General features: G+C 40.7%; 1 protein-coding gene across 5 annotated transcripts in view; it reads left to right on the forward strand.

Moving 5' to 3' along the window:
• Window positions 1–1,272: 1,272 nt before the first annotated feature.
• Window positions 1,273–17,239, forward strand: part of LOC122564312 (phosphatase and actin regulator 1-like) — a 314,771-nt gene continuing 298,804 nt past the window's right edge. For 3 of the 5 annotated variants that reach the window (XM_043718983.1, XM_043718986.1, XM_043718984.1), the window contains exon 1: window positions 1,275–1,481. In XM_043718983.1, the coding sequence (XP_043574918.1) occupies window positions 1,310–1,481 (172 nt within the window). In that variant the 5' untranslated portion in view covers window positions 1,275–1,309. Of the gene's footprint in view, window positions 1,482–17,239 lie in introns of all 5 variants that reach the window. The other 2 variants (XM_043718985.1, XM_043718987.1) reach the window with 2 other exon arrangements.

A 17,239-nucleotide genomic window follows, 5' to 3' on the forward strand; every position in this document is an offset into this window, starting at 1 on the left:
AAAAGGAATCAGATAAACACTGGATAAGTAAGTCGGGAAAGGGTAGGGGAATATGTCGAGCTCAATATCTTTAACAGAGAACTGACATGATGGCCGAATAGCCTTCTGTGTTTTAACCATGCTATGATTCAAAATGTCTTCATGCAAAAAATATCTTTCAATATCAGTGTTGAAAATGCAGAGATTTGGGTGCTTAATGTATCTCCGACTCTTTGTTTTGTTGTTACCTTTCCACCCAAGCTAACTGGACTTTTCTCATGGGTCTCTTACGTATGTCCAAGTGACTTTCAGTATATGTTGAAATAATTCTTATACTTAAACTTGGGTTAATGCGTAAAATAGCTTTTAGAGTGGGGAATTTGTTTTGAGCGGAGGAACATGTGTGATCTTGACAAATTGTAAAGGGCTCATGCCCAAAACATGGATTCTCCTGCTCCTCGGATGCTGCCTGACCTGCTGTGCTTTTCCAGCACCAGACTTTTCAAAATTGTATGGACAGTTTATTTCACAGATATTCTTTAATCCCTTAAAAATCTGTATTGCTTTACTATTGGTTTTCATTTAGTTGAGATCTAGCATGATAAATTTTGTTTGGAGAGTAGCAATTAATGGATACACTGATAACTTATTCAGCTTTTGTTTGGAATATGTGACTGCAGTACAAGATTTTATTGTCTCAGCTAATTTAAATGTGTAGTAGGCAGGATATTGTACAATAGTATTATGTGCGCTGTCAGAATGAGTTTTTGTTTACTTTTCAAGGATTAATACTTTTTCACTGCTTTATACTAAAGTATTGAACAGCTTCTTCATTGTCAGCTGGCGAATAAATGGAATTCTACACAAAACACTTCAAAATTAGCAGCATAGGCCTGAGGTTTAACCTCTGAGTAATTGCCTCCAGCTGACTTGACAGTTACAATAATTTGCCTTCTGCCAAGGGTTAACTGTTCCTGCAAGATATAGTTCCCAGCCTTCTTAAGGAAAGATTTATTCATTTCAGTATATTTATTACTTTTGAGAGGACAGTAACCCCAAGGGAAATGCATAGCTAGGAACTGATTAGATGCTGAACTACTGATTAAGCTGGTTATATTTTACATGTAGCAAAGAGATGGCATGCTGTGTCTGCACTTAGTATATCTAAATGTGGCTCAAACAACACAGTTAGAAGGGTCAGCAGAAGTCGACTGGAGTATTGTCTCTATATCCTTGTGATGCAGTTCAGTGCTAATCTTTTAGCTTGTTGATGACCTGTTCTGCATATACAGAACGGTTCTCATTTTCTTCTGCCTGTAGAGCAAAATCAATGCAAAAGATGAGTGGGGAAAATCCTAAAAAGAGGACCTTTTACTTCATGAGGATGAAACAATTGCAGGAGCCTACTAACCACAATGTTTCTTTCGTGATCCAGTGTCACATAGGCAAGGAGATCAAGCATATCTGCAGTAATTGCAGTCGTGGAGAAATAACTAAGGATGGTAAGATAGAGTTTGTTTTTTGTAGCTTGTAGCACTGCCAAGAGCTGTTGCCTTACATTTAATGTAGTGTATTGCAGGAGTGACTATCTAAGTAATTTATAAATTGTGGTTGCAAAACAGCTACTGCTTGGAAGATGACAAATCATCATTCCGGTCTTTAACTGTGCTCGTCATTTTAAAGCTTTTCTGGCTAAAATGTAGAGATTTTGCCTGGAATGTTTTGCATATCTTTCACTTGGGATTAATACTTGAAGTTGTGGTATTATTGATCTCTATTTTATTTGGACATGTAGCATTGTATTTACATCATCGATTCGTCAATGGTATCACTGTGTTGTCACTTGAGGAGCATTTGCAAAAGGAATCTGGCATTTTATGTCTTCTAATTATAGACAAAAATGGAAGGAAATGAATTGGCATATTGCTTAAGATTTAAGCAAATTACACAAATAACTGGAATTCTGTAGTTCACGGTCTCAAACCAGAATTTGTTGTTGCTTTATTAAAGTACTGTACTCGAACAGAAAATGTAATGCTTATTAGTAATCAGTCGACATGGAAGTATTATGTGATGTGAAGTTTATGTCAGAGATAATGAGTAGTATTCCTGTACTTTGGGGCAGATCACTGCAGTGAAGTAGGATTTTGCAGTCTTTTGTCAGCTGTTGAGCTGCAGTAAGTAGTAGTCTCCATGATCTGTCACTGTTTGAATCCTTGTTTTGTTTCTTTGATAGCAGCTCTATATTTTTACGTTCATACACTGAGAATCCTACAGTCACTGATATTGAGTTGTGTGCTTAGAAAGTAGACAGAGAGTACAATAACATGTTATGTTTCTGGACTAATGATCCAGAGACATGAATTCAAAGTCCACCATGTCAAATAGGGATTTTAAATTCAGTTAGTAAAGCTGGAATATTGTCAGTATCGGTGGCCACAAAATCATTGGAATATTGTAAATCCTATTTGGTTCACAAATATCCTTTAGGGAAACAATTCCTTTACCAGCTCTGGCCTCTGTGTGACTCCAAACATATAGCAATGTGGAAGCCTTTTACCTGCCCTCTGAAATAGCCTTTTGTTTGTAGAGATGGGCAACAAGGTGCTGTGACACTCATGTCTCATGAGTGAATTTTAGAATTGTGAGATGACATTTAAGGCAAATTGACAAACTGAATCCAAAATTGACTTCCATAGATGAGGCAAAGAGTGATGATGGAGGGATGTTTTTGTGACTGGAAGCCTGGGACCAGCAGTGTATCCTAGGAATCAGTGCCGCCTTGCTGTTTATGTACATTAATGACTTGGATGTGAATATAGAAGGTATAATTAGTAAGTTTGCAGATGTCACGAAAATTGGTGGTATTGTTGATAGTTAAGAGGATGGTCTCAGGCTACAATTTGATATTTATCAGCTAGTAAGTTGTGTAGAACAATTACAGATGCAATTTAAGCTTCGTAAGTGTAAGGTCTAATAAGGGAAATATGTACACAATGGATGGGGGTACTGAGGAACAAAGGGACGACGCACAAGTCCATAGATCCTGATTTACAAGTCATTTACATTTGATGTACGAGTAGATAGATCCCTGAAGAGGTCAGCACAGGTAGACAGAGTGGTGAAGAAGGCATATGGCATGCTTGCCTTCATTAGGCAGTATATAGAATGTATGAGCAGGGATTTTTTAACAACTTCATAAAACATATATTGGTAAGGCAATGGATGGAATACTGTGTGTAGTTCTGGTTGCCACACTATTGGAAGGCTGTGACTGCACTGGAGATTTATTACCCAGAGGATGGTAGAAATATGGACCACACTCCCTGAGAAGGTGATGGAGGCATGTACTCTCTTAACATTTTAAGAAGTATCTGGCTTAACATGCCAGGCCATAGTAGTTTATTGACCAAGTGCAGGAAATAGGATTATTTAGTTTGATATTTATTGGGCACTGTAGAAATGGTGGGCTGAAGGGCCTGTTTCTACACTTAATCATTCTCTGACTCTATAATTATCCTCATTTGCTCTGTGATGTAACTATCTGATCTTTCAAATTCTGCTGACATCCAGAAACAACAATATTTTCTTTTGACTTAAATATCCGAAGCCATAAAAATAGTTGATGCATACATTCAGTGTAATAGCTTCTATAAGATGTTTCTTCTCAGTATTTATGTGAAAATAGCCATTAACATGACATCAAAGACACTCTGACCACAATGCTCAAAAGTATTTATTGGAATAGTACTGGATGTATTCGTCAAGGCATTGAGAGAGGCCTTTTTATCTCTCAGCCCCCTGACCCACAAGCTTCATTCCTGTTGAAAGGCTTATGCCCGAAATGTCGATTCTCCTGCTCCTCGGATGTTGCCTGACCTGCTGTGCTTTTCCAGTACCACACACTTGACCTTGCCCCTTAATGTGTGGATTTTCAGAGCTTATTCATGACTCATCCACCATATGAAAATAGAGTGCTGCCATCTTTGAAAAAAATAACATAAATAAGACTATATTTTGGAACCATGATTTTAAATAGAAAGCTGCAACTATGTTCATTTTTAAACCAAGTAGTTAACACACAATATGATGTTTTTAATCATGTTTTGTGCCACTGTACACAATCTCAAAAAAGATTTTGAGAGGTCAAAACAAGGAACTGGAAGCAATCTCATTGTTTATGAGGAAACCTGAGACTGATTTTGCCTCTGTGAGCTGGTGACAGTGATCTTCATCTACTAATGCAAATCTCAGAGAACTTTGGGTTCATTGCCTGAGTTTTCTGATTATGCCAAGTTCCAGGCTGAGGTTCCTGCTGATCACACATCTGAGAAAATCAGATGTGGCCACCAGATTGATCTTAGTCAATTGTATCCGAGGACATTGTAGGAAGCTAGGGAACAAATTGCGGGGCCCCAAGCAGAGATAGTTGTATCATCATCAGCTACGGGTGAGGTGCCAGAAGACTGGGGGTTGTGCCATTACTTAAGAAAGGCTGCAAGGAAAAAACAGTGAATGACAGACCAGTGAGCATAACATCACTGGTGGATAAGTTGTTGTTGGAGATTCTGTGCATTTGACAAGGCAAGGACTAATTAGAGCTGAAAATGTGTTGCTGGAAAAGCGCAGCAGGTCAGGCAGCATCCAAGGAACAGGAGAATCGACGGTTCGGGCATAAGCCCTTTCACTTAGTGTATCCGTGTAATAACTTCTGTAATTCATGGACTAGGACACCTAGATCTGCCTATATTGTATCTCTCTCCATTTCAATTTTTTGCTCCCTCTTTGTTTTTTGTCTCAAAGTGGACAAGTTCATATTTTCCCAAAATGTATTCCTGCCAATTTTTGCCTACTTGCTTAATCTATCCATATTCCTTTTCAGACTCCTTATTTGCTCTTTGTAATTTACTTTTCTATCTATCTTTATGCAAATTTAGCAGCTGTATATTTGATCCCTTCATCCAAGTTATGGATTGAGATTGTAAATAGTTGAAACCCCAACGAATCCCAGTGCACTCCATTGGTTTCTTAAGGATTCTTATAAGCTTAACAGGATAAATTCTGAGAGGCTATTTCCCCCTCATGGGATAATCTAGGACTAGAAAGCATAAGGAATGCAAATTTAGGACTGAGATTAGGTTGAATTTTGTTTCTTACAGACTCTTTGGCCCAACCAGTCCATGCCAAACATAATCATAAATAAACTATCTCGCCTGCCTGTTCCTGTCCCATATCCTCCAAAGGTTTGTGAAGGCTTGTAGCTCAGGTTGAGGTTTAGGGTGTAGGGTTTGCTCGCTGAGCTGTAGGTTTGATATCCAGACATTTCATTACCTGGCTAGGTAACCTGGCTAGTGGCGACCTTCAAGTGAAGCGAAGCTGTTGTCTCCTGCTTTATATTTATATGTTTGTCCTGGATGGGGTTGCAGGCGTTTGTGGTGATGCCATTTCCTGTTTGTTTTCTGAGGGGTTGATAGATGGTATCTAGATCTGCGTATTTGTTTATGGCATTGTGGTTGGACTGCCAGGCCTCTAGGAATTCTCTGGCATGTCTTTGCTTAGCCTGTCCCAGGATAGATGTGTTGTCCCAGTCGAAATGGTGTTTTTTTTCCTCCGTGTGTAGGGCTACGAGGGAGAGAGGGTCGTGTCTTTTTGTGGCTAGCTGGTGTTCGTGTATCCTGGTGGCTAACTTTCTTCCTGTTTGTCCTCCATAGTGTTTGTGGCAGTCCTTGCATGGAATTTTGTAGACGATGTTGGTTTTGTCCATGGGTTGTACAGGGTCTTTTAAATTAAATTACTTACAGTGTGGAAACAGGCCCTTCGTCCCAACAAGTCCACACCAACCTTCCAAAGTGCAACCTACCCAGACCCATTCCCCTACATTTACCCCTTCACCTAACACTACGGGCAATTTAGCATGGCCAATTCACCTAACCTGCACATTTTTGGACTGTGGGAGGAAACCGGAGCACCCGGAGGAAACCCATGCAGACACGGGGAGAATGTGCAAACTCCACACAGCCTGAGGTGGGAATTGAACCTGGGTCTCTGGTGCTGTGAGGCAGCAGTGTTAACCACTGTGTCACCGTGCTGCCCATTAGAAATAAACGCAGCAGTTACAGATGGCCCAAGGTGAGAATTGAACCCGTGTCCCTGGTGCTGTGAGGCAGCAGTGCTAACCACTAAGCCACTGTGTCACCCTTTTCAAATTTGTTAGCTTTTGTTTGAGAGTGTTGGTGGGTTTGTGTGCTACTAGGATTCCGAGGGGTCGTAGTAGAATGGCTGTCATTTCTGAAACTTCTTTGATGTATGGTAAGGTGGTTAGGGTTTCTGGCTGTGTTTGGTCTGCTTGTCATGGTTTGTTCTTGAGGAATCTGCGGACTGTATTTACAGCTTTGTTTGTGTGTGTTGGGATGGTTGCTGGTGTAGTTAAGTATTTGGTCAGTGTTTGTCGGTTTTCTGTATACGCAGGTTTGTCGTGCTCCGTTGTCCTTTCTTTTGACTGTGTCATCCAGGAATGTGAGTTTGTTGTCGGTTTCTTCCTCCTTGGTGAACTTTATGCCTGTGAGGGTGTTTTTGATGATGTTAAATGTCTCTTCTGTCTTGTTTTGTTTTGTGATGACAAAGGTGTCATCTACGTAGCGGACCCAGATTTTTGGTTTGATGGTTGGTACGTTGCCTACAAAATTCCATGCAAGGATTGCTACAAACACTACGTAGGACAAACAGGAAGAAAGTTAGCCACAAGGATACACGAACACCAGCTAGCCACAAAAAGACACGACCCTCTCTCCCTCGTAGCCCTACATACGGTGGAAAAAAAATACCATTTCGACTGGGACAACACATCTGTCCTGGGACAGGCTAAGCAAAGATGTGCCAGAGAATTCCTAGAGGCCTGGCAGTCCAACCACAACGCCATAAACAAACACATAGATCTAGATACCATCTATCAACCCCTCAGAAAATGAACAGGAAATGACATCACCAGAAACCCCAGGAACCCCGTCCAGGACAAACAAATATAAAGCAAGAGACAACAGCTTCGCTTCACTTGGTCGTTGCCACTGATGATGTTACCTAGCCAGGTAATGAAACATCTTGATATCAAACCTACAGCTCAGCGAGCAAACCTACACCCTATATCCTCCAAACCTTTACTATTCATGTATCAATCCACCACGTCCTCAGGAAGTTCATTCCATATGCAAACCACCCTCTGTGTAAAAGATTTGTCTTTTTTAAATCTCTCTTCTCTCACCTTAAAAATGTGCTCACTTGTCTCGAAATTCTCCAACTTAGGGAAAAGACAACTACTGACGTTTTGGGCCACAGCCCTTAATCAGAAATGAGCTCACTCTTGATGAAGGTCTTTGGCCCGAAACATTGATTTTCCTGCTTCTCAGCTGCTGACTGATCTGCTGTGCTTTTCCAGCAACATACTCTCAACTCTGATCTCCAGCATCTGCAGACCTTACTGTCTCTTAAAAGACAACTACCGTCAACTCTATCTATACCTCTTGTTACTTTATAAACTTCTTTCAGATCACCTCTCAACCTCCCATGCTCCAATGAAAGAAGTCCCAGCCTATTCAGCCTTTCTTTTGGAACTTTTTGCCACAGAGACCTGTGGGGGCAGAATCCTTGTGTATACTTAAGGCTGAGATAGATAGATTCTTAATCAGTAGGGGAATCAAGAGAAATACAGGAAAGTAAATGTCAGAGAGTGACTGATCAGCTATTACCCTAATGAATGATTGAGCAGGTTCGAGGGGCTGAACAGCCTACTCCTGTTTCTTATGGTCTTATGGTTACATCTTGGTAGGGGATCAGTTTAACTCACATGGCTGGATGGTTGGTTTATAGAGCAGTGTGATGCCACCAACATGGGTTGAATTTCCATCACCGGTTTGAGGTTACCATGAAGTATACTCTTCTCAACCTCTTCCCATGCTTGAGGTCTGGTAGCCCTCAGGTTAAGTCACCACCAGTCGCATCTCTCTCTAATGAGGGAGCAGCCCATATGGTCTGGTAAGACAATGGACATACAAACAAACACCATCTTGGTAATCCCAAAATGATCCATTTATGCCACTCTCTGAAGGGCTTTTTCATGCAACGTCGATTTTCCTGCTCCTTGGATGCTGTCTGACCTGTGCTTTTCCAGCACCGCTCTAATCTAGACATCTACCTGCAATCAAGCTCAACCTTTATCCATGGTAATTTGTTCCTCTAAGACCATGAGCTCTTATTTGGCATTGTAACCTTTATTGTGGCATCTTGTCAAATTCCTTCCATGTACAGCATGTCCACAGCTTCCCCTTCAACCACATTATGTGTTAGCTTCTCAAACAATCATAATAAATCAATCAAACATCATTTCCTTTTCATAAAGCCATGTTGATTCTGCCTGATTATGTTGATATATTCGAAGTGCCATTAAACTTCAAGAATAGATTGCAGCAGTTTTCCTATGAGAGATATTGAATAAATTGGCCTGTAGGCTTTGCCATCTCCCTTTTTTGATTGAGTTACACTTGCTATTTTCAAATCTGATGGAACCTTTCCCAAATGAGAGAGGTTTGGAAAATTAAAGCCACTGCATCTATTATCTACTACCATTTCTCTTTCAGTTTTGCCCTGAAGCCTTTCTTTTCAATCTAGTTCACCCTCAACCTACTGTCTGACATGATGAGCAAGATCCTAATGGTATAACCATGGACTTTCTTGCATTTCAGTGCAGCCGTTTTCATTCACTCAACTTTTACATTATGATTTCTGACATTTAGGTAGTCTAAAATTGCTGGTGACTTTGCCACAATACCTCAAGGTGGACAAGAGAGTGCAGAGAGTCCAGATGAAGATCTCAATGAGAGCACTGATGGACATTCCAATTTACGATTATCTTTCAGAACTGATTTGGAGAACCCAGTGCTTGTGAAAGTTGCTACATGACTCTTTCATTTTCCTTCCTGTTATTGTCAAAGAGCATAGAAGAATCTGGCTCCAAGAGGATCACAGAGTGGCGTAAAGGAGCTTGCCTGCCTGTCAACCTACAGTTCATCTTTCATCACTGTAAAGATCTATAGGCATTGCTACTGCTGTCTCCATATCTTTATGTTGTTGTGTGCACAGGCCGCAGTCTGGCCTCTTGTGAGTGACAACATTCTGAAAATTTAAAAAATAATCAAAAATATCTCCAGAAACATTCCAAAACACGTTTTCAGTGACCTTACAATAACAGAAAATCAAAATTAACTTCCCCATTATGGTGCTTAGTTCTCAAATGATCAATGTCGCGCTTGATATTTTCAGAATGTGGATGGCCTGGACTTGCAAAAAGTAAGCAAGTGGAGTCGCACCTGTTGGTAAGGCTGTATGTCATCAGGATAGCACTCATTCACTGGCTTGTATACTGGTGACAGAAGGTGGGTGTCTGAAAAACATGTGCCCAGACAGTGTCAGAGGCAATGTGCAGCACTGCATGCCACAGCAAAATGCGTGCGAGTGTTCCAGAGCATTGCTGAAATGGTGTTATAGAAATGAACTTAGTACCTGATATTTACGATAACACAAGATAATGCAATATTTATTATGTGTTTAGAATGCAGGTCTTCCACTGGCACTGAGTAAGTAATTAGATGTTAGACTTGACCTATTTAAACAAGCAATTAAAAGATCTCCTTTTCTAACAATGAGGCATGGACCATTAATAGGATGATTCAGCAGGCATTGTGGGCTAACAGACAGCAAACCCAAAGTTACATAAAAATTCCCCTTATTAGTACACCTGAAACACTAACTGACAGACCGATGATTGGTCACATATAGTTAAAAATATTTTTTGTTTGGCTAATTAATATGACTGAAAATATTATTATTGGATGTACATAAGATCTATTTATTGAACATCCTTTCTCGCTCTGTCATTTGTAAAGTGGAGAGAAACTTACAGTATAATGAACAGAAAAACATGTTTTTTGACTTGCCGATTTTCCATTAATTGTTTACCTGCTTACTGTTTCTCTGCCAAGGTTAGAATCTGTGACAATTCAACTATTAGCCTGAGGTTCCAAGCTGTTCAGAAGGACTTGATAATCTACAGGAATAAAATTGGACCAACAAACAAAATAGGCAAACAGGGGAGGGCTGCAGTGAGCAGTAAAAGAAACACAGTTGTAATGCTTGGGCCTCATCTACATTTTTCAGTTAGTTACTTGCCTAAAAGAAACTCCTCTTAGGCAATCCCTTGCTGTCACTCTGGTTTAAAGGTTTTGAGGTGGCTGATTAATGCAATGTGTGATGTGCAGACTCAACTGCATGTTGAACAGATGGTGCTTGGTGAGATACGTAATAAACAGTGTGCAGGTTTGTGTACTCTCTCCAGTTTCTCAACTTCTCTTGCGTTCTTGACAAATTCTTTCAATTGGTTCAGTCCTTTACCAAAATAACCTCCTCCAGTTTGATCAGTCATGTAAGCTACACCTGGTCTCCCTCTTTATGGGCATTTAAGCGGGCATTGGATAGGTATATGGAGGATAGTGGGTTAGTATAGGTTAGGTGGGCTTGGATCGGCGCAACATCGAGGGCCAAAGGGCCTGTACTGCGCTGTATTCTTCTATGTTCTATGTTCTATGTTCTATATAGTTAAAAATCACACAACACCAGGTTGAAATTATACATTGTGATGTTACAAGTGAACCTATGATGGTATTCGAACAGATGAAAGACTCAACAGACAATCAAGGTATTTTTCAAAGTATAATTTCAGTTAAATCACACTGTAAATTCTTGCTATAAATTCTGTGCCTTACAATTGTGTCCTCCACCGTCACCTGATGAAGGAGCGGCGCTCTGAAAGCTAGTGTGCTTCCAATGAAACCTGTTGGACTGTAACCTGGTGTTGTGATTTTTAACTTTGTACACCCAGGTCCAACACTGGCACCTCCAAATCATGAATGAATATATAGTTTGGAGAATTTGGAAGCAGCTGGGAATTTAGCGCATTTGTGGTTCATAGTTTGTGAGGTCTTTTACAGGATAAATTGACGCCCAGGACTGGAAGCCCGGCACAAAAGAATCACATCACAGGAAAACCATAAGTTCATAATAAGTTGATAATAGCTACTAATTTGGCTGTCCATTGTAAAGTACTTCCAATTGAAGGTAAATAGGGGAAATAATTACAAGTTACAAGCTAAAAGACCAATAGAACATTTTCAAAAATCAAATTAAAAATGAAGTAAATAAAATAGCCATGCTATTTTATCACCTACACGCAGGTAATGTACTGTACCTGCATGATATAGGAGCTGGTGGACTCTATTGTGGTTCAGAGTGACCAGATTCGTAACAAGTGTTGGTTGCTTGAGTAACTTCAGCCCAGAGTCGATCAGCTGGAATCTGAGCTTTGAACACTGTGAAACATCAGGGAGGGGGAGAGTTTCTGGATATTGTATTTCAGGAAGCAGTCACACCTCTTAGACTATCTACTTTGAATTCAGTTAGTAGTCAGGGACAGGGAGGTGTGATTATGGGTGAGGCAGATAGAAGGATCCAGGAGCCCTTGAGCTTTTCTAATAGGTTTGATATTCTTACTACCTGTGTGCATGAAAGTGGGGACTGTAGGGAGTATGAGCAAACTAATCTAAGCACTATGTTTCAGGGAGCCATTCAAGGATGGAGAGATAAGAGAACTGAGGTTGTAATCAAGGATAGTACTTGCAGGGGAATAGACATTGTTCTCTGTGGCCAGGATCTAATGCCCTAAAGACTGGTGGCTGGGTTCAGTATATTTTATCTAAGCTGCAGAGGAATGGGAGAGGAGTAATCCAGTTGTTGTGATTCACATAGGTATCAATGATATAGGTAGAAAGAAGAAACAGGCTCTGCTGAGGGAAGGTGAGCAGCTGCCGGCTAAATTAAAAAGCAGAACCAAAAAGATAACTCCTGGATTACTATCTCAGCCATAAATAATTGGCATAGAGTCAACTAAATTAAAGAAGTAATCGCGTGGCTGAAAGACTGCTGTGCGAGAAATGCGTTTGAATTCATGGGACATTGACACTTGCACTAGGGAAGGAGGGAGCTATTCTGATAGGACTGGTGTCATTCAAATTATGCTGGGACCAGAGTTCTGAGAAATTGCACAGTTAAAGCTACAGATAGGACTTGAAACTAAATAATGGAAGGGTGGGTTCAGTTAAATGGAAAACTGATTAAAGTGTTAATGTCAGGGAAGACTTAGCAGTGGTTATTAAAGTTTCCAGAACAAGTAATAGGACCAGCAGTATGAAAAGGCTCAGGAATCAGACATGACAGAGGAGCTGACCAGGAAGGGGAGCCTAACAGAGAAGACAGTGGAACAGCAATGGCAGGAGTGTCTGGGTGTAATTCGGGATGCAGAGCAGAAATTCACCCAAAGAACAAGAAACATACTAAGGGGAAGGTGAGGTAACCGTAGCTGATAAGGGGAAAGTGAGAGACAGCATAAAAAACAAAAGAAAAAATGTGCAATGTGACAAAGATTAGTCGAAAGCCAGAGGATTGGGAAACCTTTAGAAACTAGCAGGGACAACCAAAAAAAGGGGGGTGGGGGAGTGGATGAAATATGAGGTTAAGCTAACTAACAATATAAAAGATAGTTTCAGAGTGTTTTAGATACCTAAAAGCTAAGAGAGTGGCAACAATGGACAATGGGCTGCTGAAAACTGAGGCTGGAGAAGAAGTTATGGGGAATAAAAAATGGATGAGGAACTGAATCAGTACTTTGCAACATTGTTCATGGTGGAAGACACCAGTAGCATACCAGAACTTCAAGAGTCAGAGGTGAGTGTAATGGCCATCACTATGGAGAAAGTGTTGAGAAAACTAAAAGGTCTGAAGTTGGATTTATCATCCAGACTAGATGGGCTACGCTTGAGAATCCTGAAGGAGATTGCTGAGGAGATTGTAGAGATATTGGTGGTAATCTTTGATTGAGATCTATAAAATCATGAGCGGTATAGACAGTGTGGATAGCAAGATTCATTTTCCCAGATTTTGGACTCAATTGTGGATGTAGGTTTATTTGCTGAGCTGGAAAGTTCGTTCTTAGATGTTTTGTCACCATACTAGGTAACCTCTTCAGTGAGCCTCCAGCTGAAGCCCTGGTGGTGTAGCCCACTTTCTATTTATATGTTTGGGTTTCCTTGGGTAGTTGATGTCATTTCCTGTAACTATGTAATTTCTTATGGTGATGCCATTTCCTGTTCATTTTCTCAGGTGGAAGTAAATGAGATCCAACTCAATTTGTTTGTTGATAGAGTTCCGGTTGGAATGCCATGCTTCTAGGAATTCTTGTGCATGTCTCTGTTTGGCTTGTCTTAGGATGGATGTGTTGTCCCAGTTGAAGTGTTTTTTTTCCTCATCCATATGTAAGGGTGCCAGACTACTCAGACCCCTTGGTAGCCCACAAACCCAAACACTAAAATGAACTTGAAAGACTCAATACAGTCAGCAAGTGAAACTAATGTTATTTACAAATATACCTTGCAAGGTGGCCACTCTTTCATTTTATATATTTTGTAGACATTTCTGCCATCAGTTTTTATGTTTTGAGATGGTTTACTCTCATAATCCATCATACCTTTCTTTATAGCTTTTCTTTTCTTGTGGCTTTCTCTTGACCATTTAAATATTTCCCAATCCCCTAGTTTCCCACTAATCTTTGCCATCTTGTATGCTTTAGTTTTCAATGTGATACCCTCCTTCATTTTCTTAAATATCAACTGCTGATAATCACTTTTCCTACAGTCTGTCTTTTCACTGGTATATACTTTTGCTGAGCACTGTGAAAGATCGCTTTGAAAGTCCTCCACTGTTCCTCAATTGTCCCACCAAAGTCTTTGCTCCCTCTCTACTTTAGCCAACTTCTCCTCGATCCCATTATAGTGTCTTTTGTTTCAGCACTATTGGATTTTCCCTTCTAACCCCCATCTATGTTTTAAAATTCAATCACACTGTGATCACTCCTTCTGAAAGGATCCCTAATAATGAGATCATCAATTATTCCTGTCTCTACACATGGGACTATTGCATAAGGTTCTATGAACTTCTCCTTAAGGCTGCCTTGACTCTCTTGATTTGCTCAATTAGTAAGTAGATTAAAATCTCCATGATCATTGCTCTATCAATTTTACATACATCAGTTATTTCTTTGTTTATTGCCTGCCCTGCTGTGATGTTATTATTTGGTAACCTATAGACTACACTCATCAGTGACTTTTTCCCCTTACTATTTCTAATTTCCACCCATGTTGATTCATCCTTTTTTTCCTTAGAACTTACATCATCTCTCACTACAGCTCTGATGTCAGCCCTAAATATTAGAGCTACACCACCTCCCTTTCCTTCCTAACTGTCCTTCTCGTACCCCTGGACATTGGGAGGAAACTAGAGAACACAGAGGAAACCCACGCAGACATGGCGAGAAACTGCAAATTCCACACAGACAGCCGCCCGAGGCTGGAATCTTACCACGGTCCCTGTGAGGAATTGCTAACCACATAATTCGCATAAAGCAAATGGACTGTTGTCATTTATTACAACAGAAATGGAATATTCATGTAAGAATGTTTTGCTACATTGTACAGGTTTTTGGGGAGACCATAGCTGGAGAACTCTGTACAGTTCTGGCTGCCTCCTGTAAGAAAAGTTATAAATATGTTAGAAGCAGTTCAGAGAAGTTTACCTAGACTATTAGCTGGGTTGGAGTGGTGAGTTTGGACAGGCTAGATATATATCCATTGGAGTTGAAAAGAATAAGAATTTTTTTTTTCTCCGATCTATACAAATCTGACAGGGACCTTACGGAATGGATACTAAAGAATATTTCCCCTTGTGGGAAATACTAGAATTAGAGGACACTGTTGAAAAATTTGTGATCCTGCACAAGAATGCTGAGTTCAATTCCCGCCTCAGGCGACTATCTGTGTGGAGTTTGCACATTCTCCCTGTATCTGCATGGGTTTCCTCCAGGTGCTTCGGTTTCCTCCCACAGTCCAAAAATGTGCAGGTTAGATGAATTGGCCCGTAGTGTTAGGTGAAGGGGTAAATGTAGGGGAATGGGTCTGGGTGGGTTGCTGTTTGGAGGTTTGGTGTGGACTTGTTGGGTCGAAGGGCCTATTTCCACACTGTAAGTAAGCTAATTACATTCCGGGTGCATGTCAATAGATTCTTGACTAATAGAGGTGTCAAAGGTTATCAGATGTATATTGATATGTATATAGTGTGCATCTTGTCTTGTTGATTGCCAGCACAGACTTGAGGAGCTGAATGGCCTATTCCCCTGGTTACATGGTTCTGTGTTGATGTCTTCCTATATAGTTGACATGTTTAACATGGTCACCATTTATTTATTTTAATTCATCATTATCAGTTGTCCAAGTGCCCACATTATTTGCATTCGCCCTCTACTGTCTAATATAGTGGTAAAAATGTGTTGGGTTAACTTTGATATTGATAGCAAGTTTATTTTCATTCTCTCTTCATAGCTCTTTCTTACTGTTTTGTCATTATTTCCTGTACTTCTGTATCTTTTTCTATTTCACCAAAAAATGATTTCTTTTGTGTTTTTAAACATTTTTAATTTTATTTGTCCCTTAGCTCTTTAGTCAGCTGTGGTCTTATTTTCTTTTAGAAAATGGAGCTCTTATCCCTTAGAGACCTACAGCCATTTCTGTGTCATGTCAGGCTTTGTTGACCACTGCCAATGGATCACTGTTATCAATTAAGAGACTTGCTGAGTTTACTGTCGGACACCAATGGTCACCAAGACACCCTTTATTAACATATGAACAGTCCTTGAAAATTGTATTGCATAATACAGAATTAAGCATCAGAGTGTCAGTATCTCTGACATTCCCCTTGTTGTATGTCAGTCAGGGCTCCTTGATTCAATCCAATTAATAGCCCCAATCAGGAAACTCCTATTCCTTGAGGTCCCGCTGGCTGACTGCATTCCAATCACAACATTCCCACCCTCTCAGTCCATGGATAAAGGCTGGTCCTTTTCCTTGGAGAACTTCCTGTGGCATTTTAGCATTGGGTCAGGGTTTCCCAACACAGTGTATGATATGCGTAGCATGTAACGCATGGAAGTTCACCTCTTCTGCCTCGAGTGCCTTGTTAGAATTTCACTTTTTTTTTTGTCAGCAAAGGTGTTGAGGTGGCCACTTCTGTCATGTCCATCTCTGATTCAGAAGCGTTACCATAGTTTGACAGAGATGGGGCATCCATAGGTTCTGCTGGAATTTCCGAATGTTCCAAGGGGCAAGGCATGTTTTCTTCCTGCACCACCTGAGAATTCATGGCTTTCATTTGAAAGCTTATTCAGGACCACCTCACCTATTCAAACATTCTAATCTCTGGTCCTGACCTCGCGTTGACCATGCAGGGCCATTTCTGAGATTTTTACACCAAACATAATTCCCTGTATCAAACTGTCTCTTGCTTGGTGGAGCCTGGGATCTGGCATTGGAGTTTCCCATGCTGTTTTTTCCCCTTCATGAGGTCTAGGAACAGCTTAGAGGATGACATCTGTATCTTTACTTCATTGAGAGCTAGGGCTTTTCTATGAGACCATTTTTAAGGCAGACTTCTTTTAAAATTAGGAGTTAATGCAGTGGTGCCAGGATTGATTCGAGGCTATGCATAAACTTTTCATAATAATTTACCAGCCCACCAAATGACCTGACCTCCTAGACAGCCGTAGAAATTGGGGCACCTTTGATCGGCCTCTATTCATCTTTCAATGGGTGTACCCCAGTCTTTTTGGCTCTGTAGGCCCCAACCAGGTCATCCAGGAGGGACTGGAACAAACATTTTTCTCTTCTAATTTGTGCACCTGCCTTGGAAAAATGTCTTAGACGTGTATCCAGGTTCTCTAGCATTACTTATACTCCATATGGCAGTCTGGTATATTAGTATAAGCCCTTTTGGGTATTAATTGCAGTACAGAGGAACTTCGATTATCCGAATGAGATGGGTGGCATGATTCTGTTTGGATAATGGATTATTTGGCTATTTTGTCTTTCCTCTGGGCTCTGAAGTTTTGTTAAATCTGCTCCCCATCCAGGAGACTAGGCAGCAGCACACTGCACAGCAGCCCTGCCCACTCCAGCCCCCTAGCCTGCCCCCAACCCCGTCCAATACCGCCGCCTAACACCGCCCCCCCATCTACCCCCAACCCTGTCCAACACTGCTCCCCCGCCCGACCCCCCTA

This window comes from Chiloscyllium plagiosum, chromosome 29 (assembly GCF_004010195.1).
Source record: "Chiloscyllium plagiosum isolate BGI_BamShark_2017 chromosome 29, ASM401019v2, whole genome shotgun sequence".
NCBI lineage: Eukaryota > Metazoa > Chordata > Chondrichthyes > Orectolobiformes > Hemiscylliidae > Chiloscyllium > Chiloscyllium plagiosum.